The 25604-nt window shown below is 38.0% G+C and overlaps 1 protein-coding gene across 1 annotated transcript; it reads right to left on the bottom strand.

The window, feature by feature from the left end:
* Positions 1-14: 14 nt before the first annotated feature.
* Positions 15-17108, bottom strand: eppk1 (epiplakin 1). Its single transcript, XM_026290021.1, has 2 exons — positions 16977-17108; positions 15-12824 (listed from the first exon to the last, which is right to left on the bottom strand). Exon 2 carries the CDS (start codon positions 12795-12797, stop codon positions 396-398), a length of 12402 nt encoding a protein of 4133 aa, XP_026145806.1. The 5' UTR covers positions 12798-12824; positions 16977-17108; the 3' UTR covers positions 15-395.
* Between the last annotated feature and the right edge of the window lie 8496 nt (positions 17109-25604).

The following is a 25604-nucleotide window of genomic DNA, read 5'->3' on the forward strand; positions in this document are numbered from 1 at the left end:
ATGACGTCACCGTGTAAACAAGGAATGTTTAATGAGATGAAAGAGATTACTGACATGAAAATTATCAAACAAACTAACATATTGCAATTGTGTTTATAATTTTTTTAATTGTTTTGAACACCACAAGAGAGCATGAGTTAAAAAAAGATTAAATGTAAAATTGTAACATTTAAAATAATTTTAAACAAATAGAATTTGCGCTTTTACTGATGCTTCTAAATTTCAGTTTAAAAATGTAAAACTGAACATGTATGTTATATATTGTAAGCAATGCACACTGAAATTGACTGTTAACTGATATACATTTACAGATTTGTTTCTGGCATAGGTGGAAACAGAACAGTGATTATAGTTAATGAAGAATATATTGCATAGCGTTTTGCATCAAATCATATCTACTTTTTTAAAGCTAGCAAACTTAGGCCAGTGTTGGGGTCTCTAATGCATCGTTCCACAAGTTGCAAGTATGTGAGGTTCTCCTGTGTGTTGGGATCAAAGAATCCTTTGGTATCATCATCTGGATCAGATAGGATCTTGTTCATCTCCTCATCAAAGTACCCTCTTTGGTAAGCCACCTCCACAGGAACACGATGGCTGTGCACAGGATCAATAATGCCTCCAGTGGCGATCTGAGCTTCTAACAGACGAATACCATGGTCCTTGACGATCAAATCTTTTTTCAAGGCCTGGAACAAGGAGATTATGTTCCCTGTGTTGGGGTCTTTGTAACCAGTGACTGCCCGTTCTGCAGAGAGCAGTTTGGTTTTCCATTCTGTCCCAACAAGTCCTTCAGTCACCGCCTGCTCTACTGACAGCTTTTTATTCTTCACTGGGTCAATAATAAAGCCAGTGGCAGCCTGAGCTTCTAGCAAAACCAGAGAGGTTCCAGGTGTCAGAAGTCCCTTATTTTTGGCATTGAAGATGCTCATGGTCTGTTTGGTAGACTGTACAAACACACCAGCGATGCTATTTGTTCCTTTCAGGTATTTTCGCACAGAGTCCATTTCACTTACGTGATCAACTGTTACTTTTCCGGAAGTTAGGTCTTTGTAAATTTTCTCATCAATGACTTTGGATTTCCACAACTCATCAGCGCTCACATCCTTTCTGATACCTTGAAATGTTTGGTTTAGGGTTGTCTCTGCTGTTGTAGTTGTTATTGTTGTAATAGTTTGGGTGCTTGTTCCTGATTTCTCTGATATCAATGTCAGGACTATTTCTAGGAACTGTTCTATAGTTATTGTACCTGATTTAAACTGCTGGACCAGTTCTCTCCTCTTTTCCTCAGAAATGTAATTTGAGTACAGCAGATCCCAAAGTGTGACCAGCTCTCCTTGGAATTTACCTCCTGCTTTCTTTGTGGTTGTAGTCTTAAGAATATTCTTGGTATGTTCATCAATGAAGAAGTAGTGCTCACCCTTTTTCACAATCACAAGGAGGCTGAGGCCAGTGTTGGGGTCTCTAACGCACCGCTCCACAAGTTGCAAGTATGTGAGGTTCTCCTGTGTGTTGGGATCAAAGAATCCTTTGGTATCATCATCTGGATCAGATAGGATCTTGTTCATCTCCTCATCAAAGTACCCTCTTTGGTAAGCCACCTCCACAGGAACACGATGGCTGTGCACAGGATCAATAATGCCTCCAGTAGCGATCTGAGCTTCTAACAGACGAATACCATGGTCCTTGACGATCAAATCTTTTTTCAAGGCCTGGAACAAGGAGATTATGTTCCCTGTGTTGGGGTCTTTGTAACCAGTGACTGCCCGTTCTGCAGAGAGCAGTTTGGTTTTCCATTCTGTCCCAACAAGTCCTTCAGTCACCGCCTGCTCTACTGACAGCTTTTTATTCTTCACTGGGTCAATAATAAAGCCAGTGGCAGCCTGAGCTTCAAGCAAAACCAGAGATGTTCCAGGTGTCAGAAGTCCCTTATTTTTGGCATTGAAGATGCTCATAGTTTGTTTGGTAGACTGTACAAACACACCAGCGATGCTATTTGTTCCTTTCAGGTATTTTCGCACAGAGTCCATTTCACTTACGTGATCAACTGTTACTTTTCCGGAAGTTAGGTCTTTGTAAATTTTCTCATCAATGACTTTGGATTTCCACAACTCATCAGCGCTCACATCCTTTCTGATACCTTTAAATGTTTGGTTTTGGGTTGTCTCTGCTGTTGTAGTTGTTATTGTTGTAATAGTTTGGGTGCTTGTTCCTGATTTCTCTGATATCAATGTCAGGACTATTTCTAGGAACTGTTCTATAGTTATTGTACCTGATTTAAACTGCTGGACCAGTTCTCTCCTCTTTTCCTCAGAAATGTAATTTGAGTACAGCAGATCCCAAAGTGTGACCAGCTCTCCTTGGAATTTACCTCCTGCTTTCTTTGTGGTTGTAGACTTAAGAATATTCTTGGTGTGTTCATCAATGAAGAAGTAGTGTTCACCCTTTTTCACAATCACAAGGAGGCTGAGGCCAGTGTTGGGGTCTCTAACGCACCGCTCCACAAGTTGCAAGTATGTGAGGTTCTCCTGTGTGTTGGGATCAAAGAATCCTTTGGTATCATCATCTGGATCAGATAGGATCTTGTTCATCTCCTCATCAAAGTACCCTCTTTGGTAAGCCACCTCCACAGGAACACGATGACTGTGCACAGGATCAATAATGCCTCCAGTAGCGATCTGAGCTTCTAACAGACGAATACCATGGTCCTTGACGATCAAATCTTTTTTCAAGGCCTGGAACAAGGAGATTATGTTCCCTGTGTTTGGGTCTTTGTAACCAGTGACTGCCCGTTCTGCAGAGAGCAGTTTGGTTTTCCATTCTGTCCCAACAAGTCCTTCAGTCACCGCCTGCTCTACTGACAGCTTTTTATTCTTCACTGGGTCAATAATAAAGCCAGTGGCAGCCTGAGCTTCTAGCAAAACCAGAGATGTTCCAGGTGTCAGAAGTCCCTTATTTTTGGCATTGAAGATGCTCATGGTTTGTTTGGTAGACTGTACAAACACACCAGCGATGCTATTTGTTCCTTTCAGGTATTTTCGCACAGAGTCCATTTCACTTACGTGATCAACTGTTACTTTTCCGGAAGTTAGGTCTTTGTAAATTTTCTCATCAATGACTTTGGATTTCCACAACTCATCAGCGCTCACATCCTTTCTGATACCTTGAAATGTTTGGTTTAGGGTTGTCTCTGCTTTTGTAGTTGTTATTGTTGTAATAGTTTGGGTGCTTGTTCCTGATTTCTCTGATATCAATGTCAGGACTATTTCTAGGAACTGTTCTATAGTTATTGTACCTGATTTAAACTGCTGGACCAGTTCTCTCCTCTTTTCCTCAGAAATGTAATTTGAGTACAGCAGATCCCAAAGTGTGACCAGCTCTCCTTGGAATTTACCTCCTGCTTTCTTTGTGGTTGTAGACTTAAGAATATTCTTGGTGTGTTCATCAATGAAGAAGTAGTGCTCACCCTTTTTCACAATCACAAGGAGGCTGAGGCCAGTGTTGGGGTCTCTAACGCACCGCTCCACAAGTTGCAAGTATGTGAGGTTCTCCTGTGTGTTGGGATCAAAGAATCCTTTGGTATCATCATCTGGATCAGATAGGATCTTGTTCATCTCCTCATCAAAGTACCCTCTTTGGTAAGCCACCTCCACAGGAACACGATGGCTGTGCACAGGATCAATAATGCCTCCAGTAGCGATCTGAGCTTCTAACAGACGAATACCATGGTCCTTGACAATCAAATCTTTTTTCAAGGCCTGGAACAAGGAGATTATGTTCCCTGTGTTTGGGTCTTTGTAACCAGTGACTGCCCGTTCTGCAGAGAGCAGTTTGGTTTTCCATTCTGTCCCAACAAGTCCTTCAGTCACCGCCTGCTCTACTGACAGCTTTTTATTCTTCACTGGGTCAATAATAAAGCCAGTGGCAGCCTGAGCTTCTAGCAAAACCAGAGATGTTCCAGGTGTCAGAAGTCCCTTATTTTTGGCATTGAAGATGCTCATGGTTTGTTTGGTAGACTGTACAAACACACCAGCGATGCTATTTGTTCCTTTCAGGTATTTTCGCACAGAGTCCATTTCACTTACGTGATCAACTGTTACTTTTCCGGAAGCTAGGTCTTTGTAAATTTTCTCATCAATGACTTTGGATTTCCACAACTCATCAGCGCTCACATCCTTTCTGATACCTTGAAATGTTTGGTTTAGGGTTGTCTCTGCTTTTGTAGTTGTTATTGTTGTAATAGTTTGGGTGCTTGTTCCTGATTTCTCTGATATCAATGTCAGGACTATTTCTAGGAACTGTTCTATAGTTATTGTACCTGATTTAAACTGCTGGACCAGTTCTCTCCTCTTTTCCTCAGAAATGTAATTTGAGTACAGCAGATCCCAAAGTGTGACCAGCTCTCCTTGGAATTTACCTCCTGCTTTCTTTGTGGTTGTAGACTTAAGAATATTCTTGGTGTGTTCATCAATGAAGAAGTAGTGCTCACCCTTTTTCACAATCACAAGGAGGCTGAGGCCAGTGTTGGGGTCTTTAACGCACCGCTCCACAAGTTGCAAGTATGTGAGGTTCTCCTGTGTGTTGGGATCAAAGAATCCTTTGGTATCATCATCTGGATCAGATAGGATCTTGTTCATCTCCTCATCAAAGTACCCTCTTTGGTAAGCCACCTCCACAGGAACACGATGGCTGTGCACAGGATCAATAATGCCTCCAGTAGCGATCTGAGCTTCTAACAGACGAATACCATGGTCCTTGACGATCAAATCTTTTTTCAAGGCCTGGAACAAGGAGATTATGTTCCCTGTGTTGGGGTCTTTGTAACCAGTGACTGCCCGTTCTGCAGAGAGCAGTTTGGTTTTCCATTCTGTCCCAACAAGTCCTTCAGTCACCGCCTGCTCTACTGACAGCTTTTTATTCTTCACTGGGTCAATAATAAAGCCAGTGGCAGCCTGAGCTTCAAGCAAAACCAGAGATGTTCCAGGTGTCAGAAGTCCCTTATTTTTGGCATTGAAGATGCTCATGGTCTGTTTGGTAGACTGTACAAACACACCAGCGATGCTATTTGTTCCTTTCAGGTATTTTCGCACAGAGTCCATTTCACTTACGTGATCAACTGTTACTTTTCCGGAAGTTAGGTCTTTGTAAATTTTCTCATCAATGACTTTGGATTTCCACAACTCATCAGCGCTCACATCCTTTCTGATACCTTTAAATGTTTGGTTTTGGGTTGTCTCTGCTGTTGTAGTTGTTATTGTTGTAATAGTTTGGGTGCTTGTTCCTGATTTCTCTGATATCAATGTCAGGACTATTTCTAGGAACTGTTCTATAGTTATTGTACCTGATTTAAACTGCTGGACCAGTTCTCTCCTCTTTTCCTCAGAAATGTAATTTGAGTACAGCAGATCCCAAAGTGTGACCAGCTCTCCTTGGAATTTACCTCCTGCTTTCTTTGTGGTTGTAGACTTAAGAATATTCTTGGTGTGTTCATCAATGAAGAAGTAGTGCTCACCCTTTTTCACAATCACAAGGAGGCTGAGGCCAGTGTTGGGGTCTTTAACGCACCGCTCCACAAGTTGCAAGTATGTGAGGTTCTCCTGTGTGTTGGGATCAAAGAATCCTTTGGTATCATCATCTGGATCAGATAGGATCTTGTTCATCTCCTCATCAAAGTACCCTCTTTGGTAAGCCACCTCCACAGGAACACGATGGCTGTGCACAGGATCAATAATGCCTCCAGTAGCGATCTGAGCTTCTAACAGACGAATACCATGGTCCTTGACGATCAAATCTTTTTTCAAGGCCTGGAACAAGGAGATTATGTTCCCTGTGTTGGGGTCTTTGTAACCAGTGACTGCCCGTTCTGCAGAGAGCAGTTTGGTTTTCCATTCCGTCCCAACAAGTCCTTCAGTCACCGCCTGCTCTACTGACAGCTTTTTATTCTTCACTGGGTCAATAATAAAGCCAGTGGCAGCCTGAGCTTCAAGCAAAACCAGAGATGTTCCAGGTGTCAGAAGTCCCTTATTTTTGGCATTGAAGATGCTCATGGTCTGTTTGGTAGACTGTACAAACACACCAGCGATGCTATTTGTTCCTTTCAGGTATTTTCGCACAGAGTCCATTTCACTTACGTGATCAACTGTTACTTTTCCGGAAGTTAGGTCTTTGTAAATTTTCTCATCAATGACTTTGGATTTCCACAACTCATCAGCGCTCACATCCTTTCTGATACCTTGAAATGTTTGGTTTAGGGTTGTCTCTGCTTTTGTAGTTGTTATTGTTGTAATAGTTTGGGTGCTTGTTCCTGATTTCTCTGATATCAATGTCAGGACTATTTCTAGGAACTGTTCTATAGTTATTGTACCTGATTTAAACTGCTGGACCAGTTCTCTCCTCTTTTCCTCAGAAATGTAATTTGAGTACAGCAGATCCCAAAGTGTGACCAGCTCTCCTTGGAATTTACCTCCTGCTTTCTTTGTGGTTGTAGACTTAAGAATATTCTTGGTGTGTTCATCAATGAAGAAGTAGTGCTCACCCTTTTTCACAATCACAAGGAGGCTGAGGCCAGTGTTGGGGTCTTTAACGCACCGCTCCACAAGTTGCAAGTATGTGAGGTTCTCCTGTGTGTTGGGATCAAAGAATCCTTTGGTATCATCATCTGGATCAGATAGGATCTTGTTCATCTCCTCATCAAAGTACCCTCTTTGGTAAGCCACCTCCACAGGAACACGATGGCTGTGCACAGGATCAATAATGCCTCCAGTAGCGATCTGAGCTTCTAACAGACGAATACCATGGTCCTTGACGATCAAATCTTTTTTCAAGGCCTGGAACAAGGAGATTATGTTCCCTGTGTTGGGGTCTTTGTAACCAGTGACTGCCCGTTCTGCAGAGAGCAGTTTGGTTTTCCATTCCGTCCCAACAAGTCCTTCAGTCACCGCCTGCTCTACTGACAGCTTTTTATTCTTCACTGGGTCAATAATAAAGCCAGTGGCAGCCTGAGCTTCAAGCAAAACCAGAGATGTTCCAGGTGTCAGAAGTCCCTTATTTTTGGCATTGAAGATGCTCATGGTCTGTTTGGTAGACTGTACAAACACACCAGCGATGCTATTTGTTCCTTTCAGGTATTTTCGCACAGAGTCCATTTCACTTACGTGATCAACTGTTACTTTTCCGGAAGTTAGGTCTTTGTAAATTTTCTCATCAATGACTTTGGATTTCCACAACTCATCAGCGCTCACATCCTTTCTGATACCTTGAAATGTTTGGTTTAGGGTTGTCTCTGCTGTTGTAGTTGTTATTGTTGTAATAGTTTGGGTGCTTGTTCCTGATTTCTCTGATATCAATGTCAGGACTATTTCTAGGAACTGTTCTATAGTTATTGTACCTGATTTAAACTGCTGAACTAGTTCTCTCCTCTTTTCCTCAGAAATGTAATTTGTGTAGATCAGATCCCAAAGAGTGACCAGCTCTCCTTGGAATTTACCTCCTGCTTTCTTTGTGGTTGTAGACTTAAGAATATTCTTTGTATGTTCATCAATGAAGAAGTAGTGCTCACCCTTTTTCACAATCACAAGGAGGCTGAGGCCAGTGTTGGGGTCTCTAACGCACCGCTCCACAAGTTGCAAGTATGTGAGGTTCTCCTGTGTGTTGGGATCAAAGAATCCTTTGGTATCATCACCTGTATCAGAGAGGATCTTGTTCATCTCCTCATCAAAGTACCCTCTTTGGTAAGCCACTTCCACAGGAACACGATGGCTGTGCACAGGATCAATGATGCCTCCAGTGGCGATCTGAGCTTCTAACAGACGAATACCATGGTCCTTGACGATCAAATCTTTTTTCAAGGCCTGGAACAAGGAGATTATGTTCCCTGTGCTGGGGTCTTTGTAACCAGTGACTGCCCGTTCTGCAGAGAGCAGTTTGGTTTTCCATTCTGTCCCAACAAGTCCTTCAGTCACCGCCTGCTCTACTGACAGCTTTTTATTCTTCACTGGGTCAATAATAAAGCCAGTGGCAGCCTGAGCTTCAAGCAAAACAAGAGATGTTCCAGGTGTCAGAAGTCCCTTATTTTTGGCATTGAAGATGCTCATGGTCTGTTTTGTAGACTGGACATACACACCAGAAATACAGTTTGTTGCTCCAAGGTATTTTTGAATAGATTCCATTTGGTTGATATATTCATCATCTACTTCATCATTGATAAGCTTACCCATAATGTCTTTTGAGATGATTTTTGCCTCAAATAGCTCACTTGCTGACACTTGTTTTCTCAGACCTTTAAATGAATGTTTTTTTGTTGTTACTTCAATTATGATTGCTGTCACCATTTCCGTTATCTCCTCTATTGACAGTTTCTTTTTTTTGTATAGGTCAAGAAATTCGTTCATTTTCTCTGTAGAGATGTACCCTGAGTGTAGTACATCCCAAAGTGATAAACGTTTATCTGCAAACTTACCAGCATTAATGATCACTGATTTTTCTTTGAAGACCTTTATTATTTGCTTGTCACTGTATGTTGAGTTTTCAGAACTCTTTTCATCTACTGGGAGAAGGAGTAGGCCAGTGGTTGAATTCCTTTCACATTTCTTCATGAGTTGTTGATATGTAAGAGGTTCTTTAGTTTCTGGGTCAGAAAACCCCTTTTCACTTTTTGCCAAAAGATCACTGGTCTCATTATTCACACATCCTTTCAATATTGCCTTCTGAACAGGCAGCCTATAGCTGCCAATTGGATCAATAATTCCCCCTGTGGCAAGCTGTGCATCTAAGAGGTTCAATCCATGTTTAAGAGGGATGAGACCCTTTTGCATTGCTTCGAATAAGCATATTTGCTCATCTGTGTAGGGGTCTCTGAAGCCAGTGACAGCACATTCAGCCAATAGTAAGTGCTCCAGTATCTCTGGTCCTATAATTTGAGCTCTGACAGCCTCCATGACTGTGTGATGTGTGTTTTGGATTGGATCGATAACATATCCAGTTGCTGCCTGAGCCTCAAGCAACGAGAGTGCTGCATCGGAACTGAGTACGCCTTCAGTTTTTGCCATGTATAAACTTAACACTTTTCCTGATGGCTTAAGCTTTACTCCAGCAATACTTCCAGTGCCTTTCAAGTATCTTTGAACAGATTCAAGTTTAACCACATTTTCAAGTGTCTCCTTACCATGTTGCAGCTCTTTGTACATTTTGTTGTCAATGATTCCAGAGTCATGCAGCTGTTGCATCGAAACAGGTTTTCTCAGGCCCATAGTGGTTTGAGAAATTGCTTCTTTCTTTTCTATTGTTTGAATAGTTTTGGTAACTGTGGTGACAACATCCTTGATGTTTATCTTAGCTTGACGATATTGTTCAAAGTACTCCTGCCTCTGTTCATCTGTGAAGTATACAGAATGTATTACTTCCCAAAGAGACAGTGTTTTTCCTGAGAAACGGCCAACAGAAACAACAACACTGTTTTTCTCAAATTCTTCCTTGATCTCAGCATCTGAGAGAATATTTTGTGACGTTTTTGGTGTTTTCCCTTTTTCAGCAACTGGAAGAAGGAAAAGACCAGTATCAGGATCCTTGATGCATCGTGCCAACATCTCCATGTAGGTCAGATTTTCTTGTGTGGTGGGATCAAAAAATCCTTTAGTGTCATCACTTTGATCAGCAAGGACCTTGTTTAAGTCTGCATCAAAATAACCCTTTTTGAAAGCAACTTCAAGTGGTAAATGCAAACCTGTTAAAGGATCAATGATGCCACCTGTTGCAATCTGGGCTTCAAGTAGACGTATTCCATGCTGCTTTACAATAAGTTCTTTCTTGATGGCTTCAAAAAGTGATATTGTCTTGCCAGTGTATGGGTCTTTGTAACCAGTCACCGCTTTCTCAGCAGCCAAGAGTTTTTCATACAACTCTGGAACAAGGACTTTCTGCTTCAAGGCCTCTTCAACAGTGAGTTTCTTGTCTTGTATTGGATCAATAATAAAACCAGTGGCAGCCTGTGCTTCAAGAAGACACAATGCAGTGCCAGGGGTAAGATAGCCCTCTTTTTTGGCTTGGTAGATGCTCATTTTCTGATTTGACTTCTGCAATATTACACCTGCTATACAGCTTGTTCCAGTAAGGAAGTTTCTCACAGTGCCCATCTCAGTGAGGTCTTTGATTGTTAGCTTCCCCTCAAGCAAATTTTTGTATGTTTTTTCATCTATTATTCCCAAATCCAGCAGCTCCAAAATAGAGACTTTTCCTCTAAGACCATTTACACTGAGGTCAACATTTCTTTGTACTTCCTTGCTCTCAATTATCTCTAAAATAATTGTTATGATTTCCTCTATCGTGATTGTTTTGGACTTGTAGCGCTTTAACAGCTCCTGCCTTTTCTCCTCAGACAAATATTCAGAGTTGATGAGATCCCAGAGTGTCACTTTCTTGTTGCTGAATCTGCCGTATCTCACAGAGACATATGTGGTTTGGAACACCTCTATGGCACTGCCCCCTATTTTGACTCTCTTGTCGTTTCCTTTGATTGTCAAAAGGCAAAGGTCTGTGCTTTGGTCAATGACACATCTGGACATCAGCTGCATATAAGTAAGGTTTTCATGAGTGTTTGGGTCAAAGAATCCTTTTGTGTCATCAGTTGGATCACAAAGGATCTGATTCATTTCTGTATCAAAATATCCTCGTTTATAAGCAATATGAACAGGAATGCGATGGCTATTTATAGGATCAATGATGCCCCCTGTGGCAATCTGGGCCTCTAGCAGACGTATGCCGTGGTCCTTCACAATTAAATCTTTCTGCATTGCTTGGAACAATGAGATTTTCTTGCCAGTGTAAGGATCTTGGTAACCTGTCACTGCCTTCTCTGCTGAGCTTAATTTTGCATGAAGATCAGCCCCTATAACTCGTGCCTTCACTGCATCATCTACAGAAAACTTCTGATTAGCAATTGGGTCAATTATGAAACCTGTTGCAGCCTGGGCTTCAAGAAGAACGAGTGATGTTCCTGGTCTCAGAATTCCTTTTTGTCGGGCTTGGTAGATTGACATTATTTGGGAGTCAGGAAGCAGCACACCAGCAATGCTTGGTTTACCTTGAAGGTATGTTTGCACAGATTCATTCTCTGTAACATCTTTGACAGTCTTTTTTCCTTCTCTGAGATCTGCTAGATCATTCTCTGTGATTATGTCAGCTTCAGCGAGCTGGTTTGCAGTTACTTTTTCTCTTATACCTTCAAAAACTACATTAGCTGTTTTCACTGAATGTTCAATGATCTCCAGGACTTTGGTGACTATAATTTCAATTGTGACTGTTTTGTTTCTGTATTGCTCGATGAAGGTTTGCCTTTGCTGTTCAGTGAAGTATTCAGACATAAGTAATTCCCAGAGCGAAACAGTCATTCCCATGTATTTTCCACATGTCACTTTTACCATGACAGCCTTGAAGACTTTTTTGATGTCATAGCCAATGAATGTGTGATTCAGACTACTGGATGGATCATGAATGGGTAATAATGTGAGTCCTGTAGACGGGTCGATGACACAACGATCCAGCAGTTGTAGATATGTCAGATTATCATTTGTGTTTGGGTCAAAGAAACCTTTAGTGTCATCTCCAGGATCTTCAAGGATGGCATTCATTTCCTCATCGAAGAAGCCACGCTTGTATGCTACCTCCACAGGAACTCTGTGACTGTTTATTGGATCGATAATTCCACCAGTTGCAATCTGTGCCTCAAGCAATCGGATCCCATGTTCCTTTACGATCAGTTCCTTCTTCAGAGCTTGAAAAAGAGATATGGTTTCACCAGTGTATGGGTCGTTGTAACCAGTTACTGCACGTTCTGCTGCAAGCAATTTTGTGTGGTACTCAGGCCCTACAAGTTTTTGTTTAATGGCTTCATCTACACTGTATGTCTTGTTTTCAACAGGGTCAATCATGAATCCAGTTGCAGCCTGGGCTTCCAGCAGAATCAAAGCAGAGCCAGGCATGATTATACCTTGTCTCATTGCCTGATAGATGCTCATTCTCTTGTTTGTGGAGAGCACAGCTACTCCCCCAATGCTCTTTTTACCTTCTAGATATTCTTTCACTGTTTCCATTAACATCACATCCTGGGTGGTGGTTTTTCCCTTATGCAGATTTTCAAATGTCTGTTGGTCAATAATTTTTGATGCCAGAAGCTCAGCGGAGGTTACACCTCTGCGGAGGCCTTTAAATGTGATGCGGATGGGGAACAGCAGCAAACCTGTTTCTGGGGCTACAGTGCATTTCTTTATCAGTGATGCATAGGTGAGGTTTTCTTGAGAGTTTGGGTCATAGAATACTTTTAGGGCATCCACTTGGTCTCTTAAAAGATCTTTGTCATAGTGACCCTTCCCGTAGGCTTGTTTTTCTGTTAGATGGCATTTTTCAATAGGGTCATAGATCCCTTTGGCAGAGATCTGTGCCTCAAGTAATCTAATGCCATGTTCTTTTGGGATAACATCTTTCTGCATGGCCTGAAAGAGTGAGATCTGTTGGTTGGTGTATGGATCTGTGTAGCCCGTGATTGCTTTCTCAGCTAACTGAAGTTTCTCTTTCATCTCATGTCCCACAATGCCTTCCTTTACTGCATCATCTACAGACCATGTCAAGTTTTTGATGGGGTCGATGATTCCTCCTGTTGCAGCTTGAGCTTCTAACAGTGCCAGACATGTTCCTGGCTTCAACAAGCGCTTCTTGAAGGCTTGGTATATTGTAATGGTTTCATTTGAATGTTCAAGGAACACTCCAGCTACTGGACCCTGAAAACCACGATTTTCCTGAGCTGGCATTTTTTGTGGGTTTTCTTGCACCAGAGTCTGTGGATTACATAGGAATAATTATTAGTCACACATTTAAAAAGTACTTTTATTGTAGAAAAGGCAAACCACAGAACCCTGTTGAAACTTGTTTTTTCTAACAATGAAAGAACCCTTCACCCCTTTTATGACTTGTCCTCACAGGAAATAACTTCTTGAGCATTGCCTCACTTGGAAAAGTGTGCATGTTTTTTACTTTGCATGAACCTTGTAAGCAATGGAAAACTGGAAATACATGATTCTCATGTATTCTTGAAGAATGTCAGGATTAAGAATCAACGACCCAGACTAACTTTCAACTTGTCAGTTACCCAATCATACTTAAAGTGTATGAGGCGCACTCTCTCTCTCTTTCAAAATATACAAAAATATATTTCTCATAATCTTTTTGGCATATTATACAAAAGGTGGAATATATTGTGTGTATAAACATTCCTTTTGTTGTTGCACAATTAGAATATTTATATTTTCTTAAGCCAGAAGTCACTCCCATGTAAAGTATAGTATGGAAGAGATTGCTCTGTGATTAGAGTGAGTGACTGAAAATGTATTTCCTAAATAATTTGTGTCACTGTATCATCGAACATCAGTAGCTTCTAGCTGAGTTTAAAGCCTAGATATTTTTTTATATTTTCTTAACTATATAAAACTAAAATGAACTCTATAAGTTATGTTTTGCCCTTATATTATCCAATATTTAATATTAGTCTGCAACAGTTGATCCAAAATGTTTTTTTTTTTATTTAATCTCAATCCTATAAATTACCAAATGATAAATGCGGTAGTAGACACACATTTTAGAAACTTTCCGCACATCTATGCTTATTAGATGCCTAGTATTACTTCTATGGTACTGTATTTACCATTTAACAGAAAACATGCGTAGTATATAAATGTTACAATATAAACTGCATATAGCTTGTTTGTCAACAGCTGTAAATCAGAAAGACTACAAAATACACTAAATTATAGAAAATAAAAACAATAAATGTCACACACATATACTCCTCTAAAAACATATTTTTAATATTGCCAATTTCTCTGCTGCACTACAAACACTATTAAAAGGGATGTTACCGACACACACAACTGACAATGCACAAGTTCAAGGTTACATATAATTAGCTGAGGTATGGTATGCATATTTGGCGTGCTGTCCGGGGAAGGGCTCCGAGCTCGGGAATGGACCGAACCTAGAGTACCCCCACTTCCCCGTCTATTTATAAAGTGAACTAAAAGTGAGGAGATGGGGTGGAGGAGGGATGCTGATAAACCGTCAATGGATTGAGGTAAGTCGGCGATATTTATACTATGGGATTGATTACTTGATTATGGTCCACCTGTGTTGATGAGGCTAAGTATATCTGACGCGCTCCTCCTGAATCTTGTTAATAAAACATCATTTAATTTATCACTTGCCATTATGGAGCGGCCAAACAGAAGTTGAACTTGATCTAAGTATTCATTTTGTGCGTTATTTTGTGTTTTTTGCAATGCAAACATGTCTTATCTCTGTTTCTTTATTTTTTCTGTATTGGTTTTCTGTACTGTACTCATTTTAGTACATTGAGGGAACAAATTAGTAAATCGTGCGCATGATTTAGTCCACTATTTTTTCCTGCGTGTCATGTGCGGGGGCTCCGTATGAATGTAAAGATAATTTATTTTCCCTTTTATTTTTTAATGGATTCGGTGTTTTATGATTTAATACAAATTTACCATAAACAAATGGTGTCTAATTAGTTGAATTCATTTTTAATGAAAAAATATATATATTTACAATTAAACATTGCATTTTATTTTATTTTTTGTCATACAAGATGCCACATAACAGCACTGTGTAACTGTAAATTACTGAAAAAATACCTTGGTTGTATGATATTCCTTAAAATATTATTATTACTTGAGAACTACATTTTAGTAGACCTACTGCAGTAACATATTTCTGTCATCATTTCTTCAAGTTGAACCAGACTTTTATTGTGACTGGTGTTCGTGAAGGACTTTCAGTTTTCTTTTTCACTTTCTGTGTGATTGTAGTTTTTCAGAACAATCTATTAGTTCATTAGTGACAAACACTGACTAGCCATTGATGCATTTATTTTTGCTGTTAGATTAATCCATTTTGAATAAAAATGTCTAGATTTTATCACTGTAATCATAAATCCTAAAACACTGTAATTGGAATCTTAAAAAATCTATTTTATCATGACTCAAGATGATATTGTTTTATCACCCACCCCCATGTGCAAAGGAATTCTTATGTTTCACGCCTCACAGGTGGGGTCCAATCAAGAGGTTGCAGAAGGTCTTCAATACCTTTGTTCTACTTAATGCAACGTTGTGCAGACTGAATGGTTTACGACATCAAAATACTGCAAAATGTGGTCTGCACAGCACTTGGGCGTTTTTTTTTTTTTTTTTTTTTTGGCAAAAGATTTACGTGGGCAACGTGACAGCATGAGACTGAGCCTAAAAGCAGAGTTGGAAACCCCGGTTTAATCAGGTGGCGCTGTTTTGGTGTTTGTTTCCTATGCACTCCTACAATGCATTGCTCATAACTTTTTGAGAAAAATAGAGCAGATACTGGACAATAAATCTAGTCCTACTATTCCTTTCCTCCACGATTTTAATGATTTTATAACAAGGATATGACATGGACACTGGACATCCGCCTTGCACCTTCTATTAAATCTTTTAAAATGAAGTTGAAAAGATATCTTTATTCCTATGCATTTTAATTGGATTTTATCTGTGTTACCAGGGACTGGGGTTGCAAATTCGCCTATCGACTAGAAACCTTCTATGCAACACATCTACACATATTGTTATGGCTCTGACTGTGATGATAACTATGTATGTAATAATGTGCGCTGCATTGTCCCTGACAAATAAACGAATAATAATAATAAAAAAATCCATTGTTTTATTGTATCATTTGTTTTGTATATTGTATGTTTATCTTTTACTTTTTCAAGCACTTTGGTCAGCTTTGCTGTTATAAATGTGCAATATAATGAAATTTTACTTGTGTAATCACTGAATGTTTTATGTAAATTTTCGTGCAGGGATGTTTGTTTTAAATTGTATCTTAGTTATGAAGTCTCACTGTTGCAGAAAACCATGAATAGCATTCTTCTTGTAAGTGGGGTGGGGGGGGGGGTTAACCCTTACACAATAAAAAACGGGGCTGCTAATGGCCTCTTCCTGTCCAAATTCCTTGGATGCAGACAGTGTCAGCTCTAAATAAGGACTTCTGAAACCATAAAGTCACATGACTCTGTGGTTTCAGACATTTTCTTAAAGGGACTTCAGGTTAACACTATTCAAGGACACTTTTGGACACATTATACAAAAAAAAAATATATATATATATATATATATATATATATATATATATTTATATTTATATATATATGTGTGTGTGTCAAAAAGTGTCCTTGAATAGTGTTTACTGAATCATAAAGGTTTTCTTACGCTGATGTAATGTATGTAATGCTCTTTTTCTGACTTTTCATACCAAAATAAAAAAAATAATAATAATACATTTACATTTTGAAGAATGTATACAAAGAATACTTATAAAGAAAACAACATATTTGGCATACAATCAATTCATAATGCATTGTGCAGTACATAAAGAAAGCCTTATTGTACTTTTGTAATTCTGTGGATAGCTTGTTCAATTGCTCCACAACTATGAAGTACTGGGCAAAGTTATTTATTGCAACACTGTTGTATGTGGCAACACCTTGCTTATGTTTTAGTCTCCTTCATTTGAAAGTCACTTTTGAATGAAAAATGCATTTTGAATAAATGCATAATTTAAATGTTTGACCAGTTCTTTAGCCAAGTACATTACTTAAAATAATCATCCCTGTTCAAATGTGTCTGCAAATATTGGCCATTTCATAAAGCACTTTAGCTCTTTATTGCTAAGAGGTGTGGTTAAAAAAGTGAGCATATGTAAAACATAACATTCACGAAAGCAGGAACTACAGCACATGCATTCAATTATCTGAAAATCCTTGCTCTATGATGAATTAACACTGATCACATTCTAAAGTAAATGACAACAGAATTAAAAGAACAATATTTAGATTGTAATCTGAGACCACAAAAAGTTTTACAACTACCTGAAATCATTCTTACCTCTTTTGGGGTTTTTTGCTGGAAGTTTCAGTCAAAGTTCAGTTAAGAGTTTTTCTGCTTACTAAGGATTGATGTTGGTCAAGCACACTACGGACACCCAGTGAAAGACTGAGCATGTTTCCTTTCTTTCTTTGTATAATATACTGATCAGTCAGGACTAAACTCCACCCTCAGGTACACTCCCTTTTCTCGATGGAGATAAGACAAATACCTTCCAGCTAAGTAAAGGAATGTCTCTCTCCTTATTGCCAAATACACACAGGAACCAGAAGAATATTTAGTAACTGTGATAAAAAAATTAAATTCATGTTAACCTTATTTTTTTCTGTGTGCAAACACTATGAATTTGTACATGTTACTTTAAATGGGGTTATTCAGTTGGGGGATAGAACAGACTGCCAATTTTTTTTTCCCTCAGTACATTCATAATTGCTTTCTGACATTTTAGACCATGGTAGAGAAATGTGTCACGCTCGTTCAAGCTTATGAAAACCAGTTCTCGTGAATGATTTCATCATTGTATTTCACTAGTATTTTCTCAAGTTTGCATGTCTGTTAATCATTTAAAATGATGTAAACATATTGCATGTGATGTTTTATCTCTGTTGGCACATCCTGCTCGACCTGAAGCTTTAGGTTTTGTGGTGCTAATGTCTTTTAAGGAGTGGTAAGTATCATAAATTATGGCAATATTACAGTACTTGACAACATTGTTATATCATATGCTGCTCATTCAATGTACCATTGTAAAGAAAAGATTCAAACAGAATAGATTAAAAACCACTGCCATTCAAAAATGTCATGTAAAGTCTCTCTCTATATATATATATATATACATTTTAGATACTTTTGAACCTAGCTCAAAGACGCTAATCAGCACATGGTTAGCTAACACATTTTGGAACAGTGGTACATATATGAAAACTAAATGTTATGCATTAACTCAAAAAAAAAAAAGTATGCTTAATTGCAGAAAAAAGGTGTTTTGAACACTTACCTCAAAATGAGGGGACTTATCTACTCAAACCTTATGAGAGAGGGGGACACAATATTTCTTTTCCTGAAAAATTTAGGGTTGTAGTTAAAATCAATCTCTGCCAATAGACTAAAACAGTAGTGACATGAACCCCCCACCCCTTAGTTGCTTATAAAAGAGCTTTCATGAGGACTTTATAAGAAGTGTTTCTTTTGTTGTTGTTGTTTCTTATCTGACCTATTTTTGGCCTTTTAGTCCAAACTTCAGCTGAACTTCACAAATGTAAACAAGAGTTAATCCCCAAAACCTTCCAACATATTTCTCAATACATGTTGCTGGCATGGTTGAGAAATGAATATCTTAGCCTGACATTTATCTTAACACTTTTCTTTTAGCCTTTAATGTGCATTATTTGCATAAAGACATGATCATGTTGCTGATTTGACAGAACATGCTTAGCAGAAATCCTTGCCAGTAAATGCCGGGCACGTCTCCCAAAACCCACATCACCCCTCCTCTTGTCACTGTCTGTTATTGAAGCCATTACTGGCAACATTCTGTAGCTGTTCCAGACTTCTCAAATATTTTAAATTCCTCATCTTTCAGTGAAAACAGCTTGGTAAAGTATGTTAATCAAAGTGTGACCCATACTAATGAAGACTGCATTAGATTGCATGCTAAGTCTTATCTCTAAATCTTGGTGGAGACACTTTCAGTGGGAATAAAAAGAGATCCTGCTCTACCTGTCACTCTTGGTTTTTGGATTAACATGCTTGAAGAAAGCACAGATTCCAGGTTAAGGTGGACAGACCATTCATTAATAATGTCACACATTTAGTGAGTGAACATTTAATTGAGCAAGCAAAGTATACTGCATGTTTCAAAAGAATGGTAATTAGAATTTTTGGGGTTTCTGGTAAACACTTAATTAACTAGTCTGTATGTGATGCATTTATGGAAATTAGTAAGAGGAATTATTCTACATTGTTGCTATTCATGATGAACTCATCTAAACCCTCAGGGAAAGTCTGATCTTTTCAACTATCTTGTCATTATTTATTTTGCCTGTTACGGAAATGATTTTATAATCATATTTGTAATGGCAGAGCTCTTCCAAAATTAAAGGTGTGGTTATCAATAAGTATGTGTGATTGCATGCATAGTGTGGTTTGAGAGACTTGTAGGACTATAGATTCAAGTGTTAAAACCACTTTCACTATGTGCCAGTTTCTTTTATTAGAGATGTTCATAATCACCGCATACGTGTTCAAACAGCTCTCGAATTCTTGGATGTCTTGTTTGTCACCCCTCCCACATTTATAGCAGATGTAGTCAAGAGGAACTGACAGAACAACTACGCAAGACTTGGCCTAACAAAACAAGGTGTGGCAGTTTTACCATCTGAAGTAGATGTTTTCTTTCCTGGGAAGAACAGAAATGTTTGATAAGGTTAGGGTGATAATAGGGTGTGTGAAAAGCTTTTTTAAAAATAAAATAAATTATTAATAATAATAATAATATATATATATATATATATATATATATATATATATATATATATATGCTTCTAATGTTGCAGTATTTATATATGCTCCAAAAATCATAATTAAAAATGATTGTTTTGAATTCTAAATTCATAATAAAATTAAATACTTCATAGGGTTGCTACATATCCTAAAGAGTTTCAGTCATGTTTTCCCAGGACAACTCTTGAACACAAAAAAAAAGATAGCTGAGGGAAAAGACTGAACGACTGAAACCTGACATTTTTATTATTGCACTGATCCTCTGTTAGTTTACTAATTACCAAAGCCTATGGAATACACAAATAGCTGTATTGCAGTGCAAGTGTCTTCCAAATGTGCAAAGAACTGAGAGTAATCCAAATAATTTTTATTTAATTTTATTTAATTATTATTTTTTTTAAATAAGTTTTGTTCCAAGCTTAGATGTTTAGTAGTCAATACAGTGCTCCTGCTGCTTTTACTATATTACTACTGTATATAGTCAAATCACCTTTATTTATGTAGCACTTTTAACAATACAGATTGCATCAAAGCAACTGTACAGCTTTAAATAGGAAAATAGTGTGTCAATAATGCAAAATGACAATAGTAAACACTCAAAATGCAGTTAAAGGCAATTCATCATTGAATTCAGTGATGTCATCAATCAGCTCAGTTCAGTTTATGTGCAATCAAGTGTGAAGTCATATAATTAAAGCTATAACAACAGCTGCTGTATATGCCACTGTGCAGCAGCCATAGAGATAAATTATTAACCTTAGCTCTAATAAGGTTTACATATCAGGGACTAGTGGATGTAAAATAATTCATTCAATAAGGTGTCTGAGGCCCCAATTTAATATGAATAGTCACAAATGAAGGAGTTAACAACATTTTTAACAACACATTTAAAGTTTGTGAAGCTCTTGCTTCAATAAAGTGACAGCAGAGGAATAATCTACCTCTGAAAGCTTTAGGGACTGAGAGAAAAATGTATGCACCCCCCTCTATCTAATAAATAAATAAATTATATAAATGTTATGAAAGTAAAAAAAAAAAAAAAAAAATTTTATGATTGGATTTGTTTGATGTATTGTTAGAATGACCACCAAACAAAGATATTATGGGACACAGTATGATTTTTGGCAAGAAAGCATAAACCGGAGTGTAAACAAGTTTTATAAAGCTATTTTTATTAATAGATAAGTTTCATTTTATTACTCCTGTGCCTTTGCATAATCAGAAAACAACATACTTTCACTTCAGTGCAAATATGAATGAGAAAATATTGTACCAGTATGCCAAAAAAAAAAAAAAAAACTTATTTAACGCATTGCATATTTCCCAGGAATATGAGGCAAGACTCTCTCCAATCGCCCACATACCTGCCCACCCAGAAACAGATTGAAACTGTCAGGGAAACTTTCCAAAACAAAACAATCACTCCTGCTAAAAACGTTTAAATGATCATGCTTTCCAGGTTCGTGTGCTACTCTGGGTTTTCTAGAATAAAAGCAACGCAACCATAATAAGTTTATGTTTGCCTCATTTCGGCTGTGAGATTTTACAATATTTAAATGAAGGCATAGCACAGCAAAATGTCAAAATTTATACAGTGATTGTTTAGTAACTCTAATGTGGGCATGTCATCACTGTAGTCTTCCAGCTATTTCTGTTGAAGATAATTTGGTTAAATTAAACAGTCGTTTCCGTTACTAGTCTCACTCACGATATCTACTTTACTGCCTCTCCCAGCTGGACAATGCATCTCATTTTTTGCTCATTGTTCTTGTGTTGACACCCACAATATCCTGAATAACAGGAAGTGAAGAGTATGAGAAACAGCACCTAATACAATGTTATTCAGCTTAGTTAGAGGAAAGCATTTTGGTAAACGATGCAGAATTCTTTAGGGGAGGACATGTAACATAAAAACTGCTGGATAACTAATATTATGAATCGGTTTCTGACCACAGAAAACAGCACCACCCTTTAACCTTTGGTCAAATTTATCCTTCACAGCAATTAAATTAAACCTTTTTCTTTTTTTAAACAGAATTAGGCTTTTCCTTTTCTAGCATGACAATAAGGCACACTTTAACAAGTCTGGATGCAAACCAAACCTCATCTCATAACATCATTGTCTGACCTCACTGGCAGCAAGTAAGTTAATGAGTGGAAAACCTTCCAGAGGTATGACAGCTGTTAGAGCAACAATGGCAAGATTAATCCCCTTTGTTCTGAAATGACATCTTCTAGCGCATCTGGGTGTGGTATTCAGGTGTCCACATGCTTTAGGTCATTTCAAAGTAGTGTTCAAAATAGTTTTGATTGGTTTTTGAAATCGTTACTGAAAAAGCTATCATTTGGTATCAGTAAGGATAAAGAAGTTTTTGGGTGTGCCAATAATTGCTTATAATTTCATTTTTTTGTGATTAAGTTTAATGATATATTATTTAACATTGTGATTTTAATGCAACCAAACCTGTTAATCACACACTTTGACATTTGTTTTGCTAACAAATATTGACACGAGAGTTTTGGTAAGTGTTTGGGTGGAGACAGAGATAGAAGACTGCTTTAAAAATTTAAAGGGGTCATATGATCTGTAAAGTTGCAAAGACTAAAGTCTCAAATCCAAAGAGATATTTTTTATCAAAGTTAAGACTCTGCCACACCCTCCTAAAACATCTCGTTTAAACAAACCCCCACACATCTCCGTCACTGTGTGCCAAGCAATGTTTGGAATAACGGCGTTTAAAAGAACAGCGTTAGGTAACGACGTTATTTTTTCAGTAACGGGGTAATCTAACTAATTACTTTTCCCGTGGTTACAACGCCGTTAACGTTACTGAGCGTTAAATGCGGTGCGTTACTATGCATTGATTTAATAAACTATGCAATCCGAACGCACCCCTGGCTCACACAGCGAGTGAGCAGGTGGGTTAATGACGAGATAAGCGATTATGATTGGACAAGGCAATTGTGTTTTATGGTAGCCAATCAGAGTCAGTGTTTTTACACACAAGCCGGCACACGCGGCAGCGCCAGTGGCGCCAAACACACTCACAAGCAACAGCTACACAGAGATTCGCAGCAGAAATGGCAAGTCAGGAGCAATCCGTTGAAAAGTTGGCATTTTTAAGGTAGATATATAAGCACTACTTCAAATTCATTGTGGTCAAAGACAAGAACATGCATGTAATGTGTGACACGCATCTACAAAGCTAGTGGCCAAAAACACTTTTCTTACAAAGATAATACTTGAAGTGCAGAATAAAACTCTTGCTGTCTGTTGCAATAAATATCGAAAGTTATGTACGAACACCTGTCTGTTCTACTAATTTCAACTGACGTGTGAAAACTGCAAAAAAAAAAAAAAAAAAAAAAAAATACAAATTAGTGTAGCAACTTTTTTTTTTTTTTTTCAGTAACGCAAATAGTTACTTTCCCTGGTAACGAGTTACTTTTATTATAGAGTAATTCAGTTACTAAGTTACTTTTTGGAACAAGTAGTGAGTAACTATAACTAATAACTTTTTTAAAGTAACGTTCCCAACAGTGGTGCCAAGATTTGCATAACACCACCTAAACGTTCATGCAAATGTAACAGGTACACAAAGAAAGGTGGTAGCTTTTATTCACGTTGTAGTATTGTTGTTGCCGCCGGCGCCATGTCGTATAGACGCTGTGTGTTCCACTGTGAAAGCTAAACTACTTTGTTTGGCCTTCCAAAAGAAGATGATAACCGATTTAACATGCCTGGAGCTGATCTGTGCTGGTCGCTGAGGAAATACATCAACTTTGCGCTGTGAGACAAGGATCGGTGATGCTTCGTTTGTATGGTTTTTATTGGTTTTGTCTCGTCATGCCGGGAGACGGCATCACGTAACATTTCCATTGCACACTTGAATGTATTCAGCCAATCACAATGCACTGGTTAGCTGGCCAATCAGAGCTCACCTCGCTTTTCAGAACAATGAGCTTTTAAAAGACATTACACTACACCAAATACATAACAATGTTTTTTTAACAACGTCATATGACCTCTTTAAAGCAAAGCTCAGAAATAATTACTGTATTGAACTGCATTATTAAATCACTAAAATACACACCCAACTTGTAAATAACCATTAATTCCACCATTTAATTACAATGTTTTGATGGTATGATAATTTTGATGTTTTACCTGTTTCTTTTGGCCTACACTTTGTGAAAAGATGAATTTCCGGTATAAATCTGACATGGGAAATTTCAGTGAAACTAGCAAAATTATGTCATTAATAACTTACCCTCACGTTGTTTCAAAGCCCATAAGACCTCCTTTTATCTTCGGAACACAGTTTAAGATATTTTAGATTTAGTCCGAGAGCTCTCAGTCCCTCCATTGAAACTGTGTGTATGGTATACAGTCCATGTCCAGAAAGGTAAGAAAAACATCATCAAAGTAGTCCATGTGACATCAGAGGGTCAGTTAGAATTTTTTGAAGCATCGAAAATACATTTTGGTCCAAAAATAGCAATTATTAAGAGACACAGGGTGTGAACTACTTGAAATGGGTGATCAGGGAAAACTCCTTTTTTTCTGAAAATCAATATTTAAAAAAGTATGTAGCTTCTGAAGGGGAGTACTGAACAGATATGATCTTTAAACAAAACAAGAAAAAAAAATGTATCATCCTGTTCAAAATGTACACCTCCAAATCTTACATTGTGTTTCCTTCTGGAGCAACAGTGAATAATGTTTTCACATTTTATAATAGTTGTGTATGCGTCATTTATTTTTCCTCAGAGTGAAAAAATAGATCTCAAAATGATTAGTCATTGTCTGACAGGGGCCAAATATGCAGAAGTTGCAGGAACAACAAAGAATTTGCAGGATTGGGGGATTTTTCTTAAGAACAGCAGGCAGTTGAACTGCTCTGGACTCGTGAAAAACTATCCCAAAACAAAAACAGCTGTGGGTCACTCACTGTATTTAAACTTTTGACAATTTTTATAAATTAAACATTTTAATTTTTATAAAATCAGTAAATGTAAATATCTATTATGTAAAATTGCTCATTCATGATGGTAATAAATAAAAATAGCATACATTATGATCCCTCTTATTTTGTTAAAATGATCACATATTATGCTAGGGCACAGAGGGGCAAACTCAGTCCTGGAGGGCTACTGTTCTACAGAGTTTCGCTCCAACCCTAAATAAACAGACCTGAAGCTTATCCAGGTCTTCAGGATTACTATAAGTCTAGTAGGAGCAGAGTTGGAGCAGAACTCTGCAGAGCAGTGGCCCTCCAGGAATGAGTTTGCTCATCTCTGTGCTGGGGTATGTAAACGTATGAGCATAACAGTATTTTCTGAAAGTAAGAATTAAATGAAAACTGTGAATGACTGTCTGACTGAGAGAGCAGTAATCACTCTCCTGGCTCGAGTGTCCATTGCAAGTGTGTTCATTATTGTGTTTGTCTTTCAGTTAGTATAAATTTTGTATTGTTTCTTTTCAAAATGACTTTATTTTTTAATCAGTTTAATGATTTACTTGAAGTGCCTGTGTTTGCAAAATATTAAATAAAAAATCTCCATCTAAATGATGTTGCAATCCGGCTGAGTTTGTTTAATAAAGTTTACAGTCCTGTTAAATGTTTGCAGTCTTGCATTTGCTGAAAAATTATTTTTTTTTAGTTTTGTTGATGCCTTGCTGTGTTTGTGGCTTTGTTGGCAGTTTTTATTAGCGTATATGACACATTTTTGTATGAAAGACCAGTAGCATTTAAAACATATTAAGTGTACAGTGATTTTTATAGATGTTTACGTGGATTTACTGGTGAGTAAACATTTCCGTCCGTGTCTGGGAGTTTATCGCGTTAGTGAGTGGACTGGAAAACTGCCGAAGACAAAACAGTCCGTTTCTGACATTGTCCAGAAATCAGAAACGCCAGAGGACATAGACGAAAACTGCCGGAAACGTTCCATTTACGGGTTTGTGCTTGTACTTTCCATGCAGTGTTAGTCTGGTATGTTGGTTTATTAATTTTATATGCAAATTACTAGCATTTTCTTGAGAAATATCCTGTCATTAAGGGCATTTTATGTGTGTGTGTGTGTGTGTGTGTGGATAGCTTGAGGGAGTTTGTAACCAATCCA

Source organism: Carassius auratus, chromosome 19, assembly GCF_003368295.1.
Source record: "Carassius auratus strain Wakin chromosome 19, ASM336829v1, whole genome shotgun sequence".
Lineage (NCBI taxonomy): Eukaryota > Metazoa > Chordata > Actinopteri > Cypriniformes > Cyprinidae > Carassius > Carassius auratus.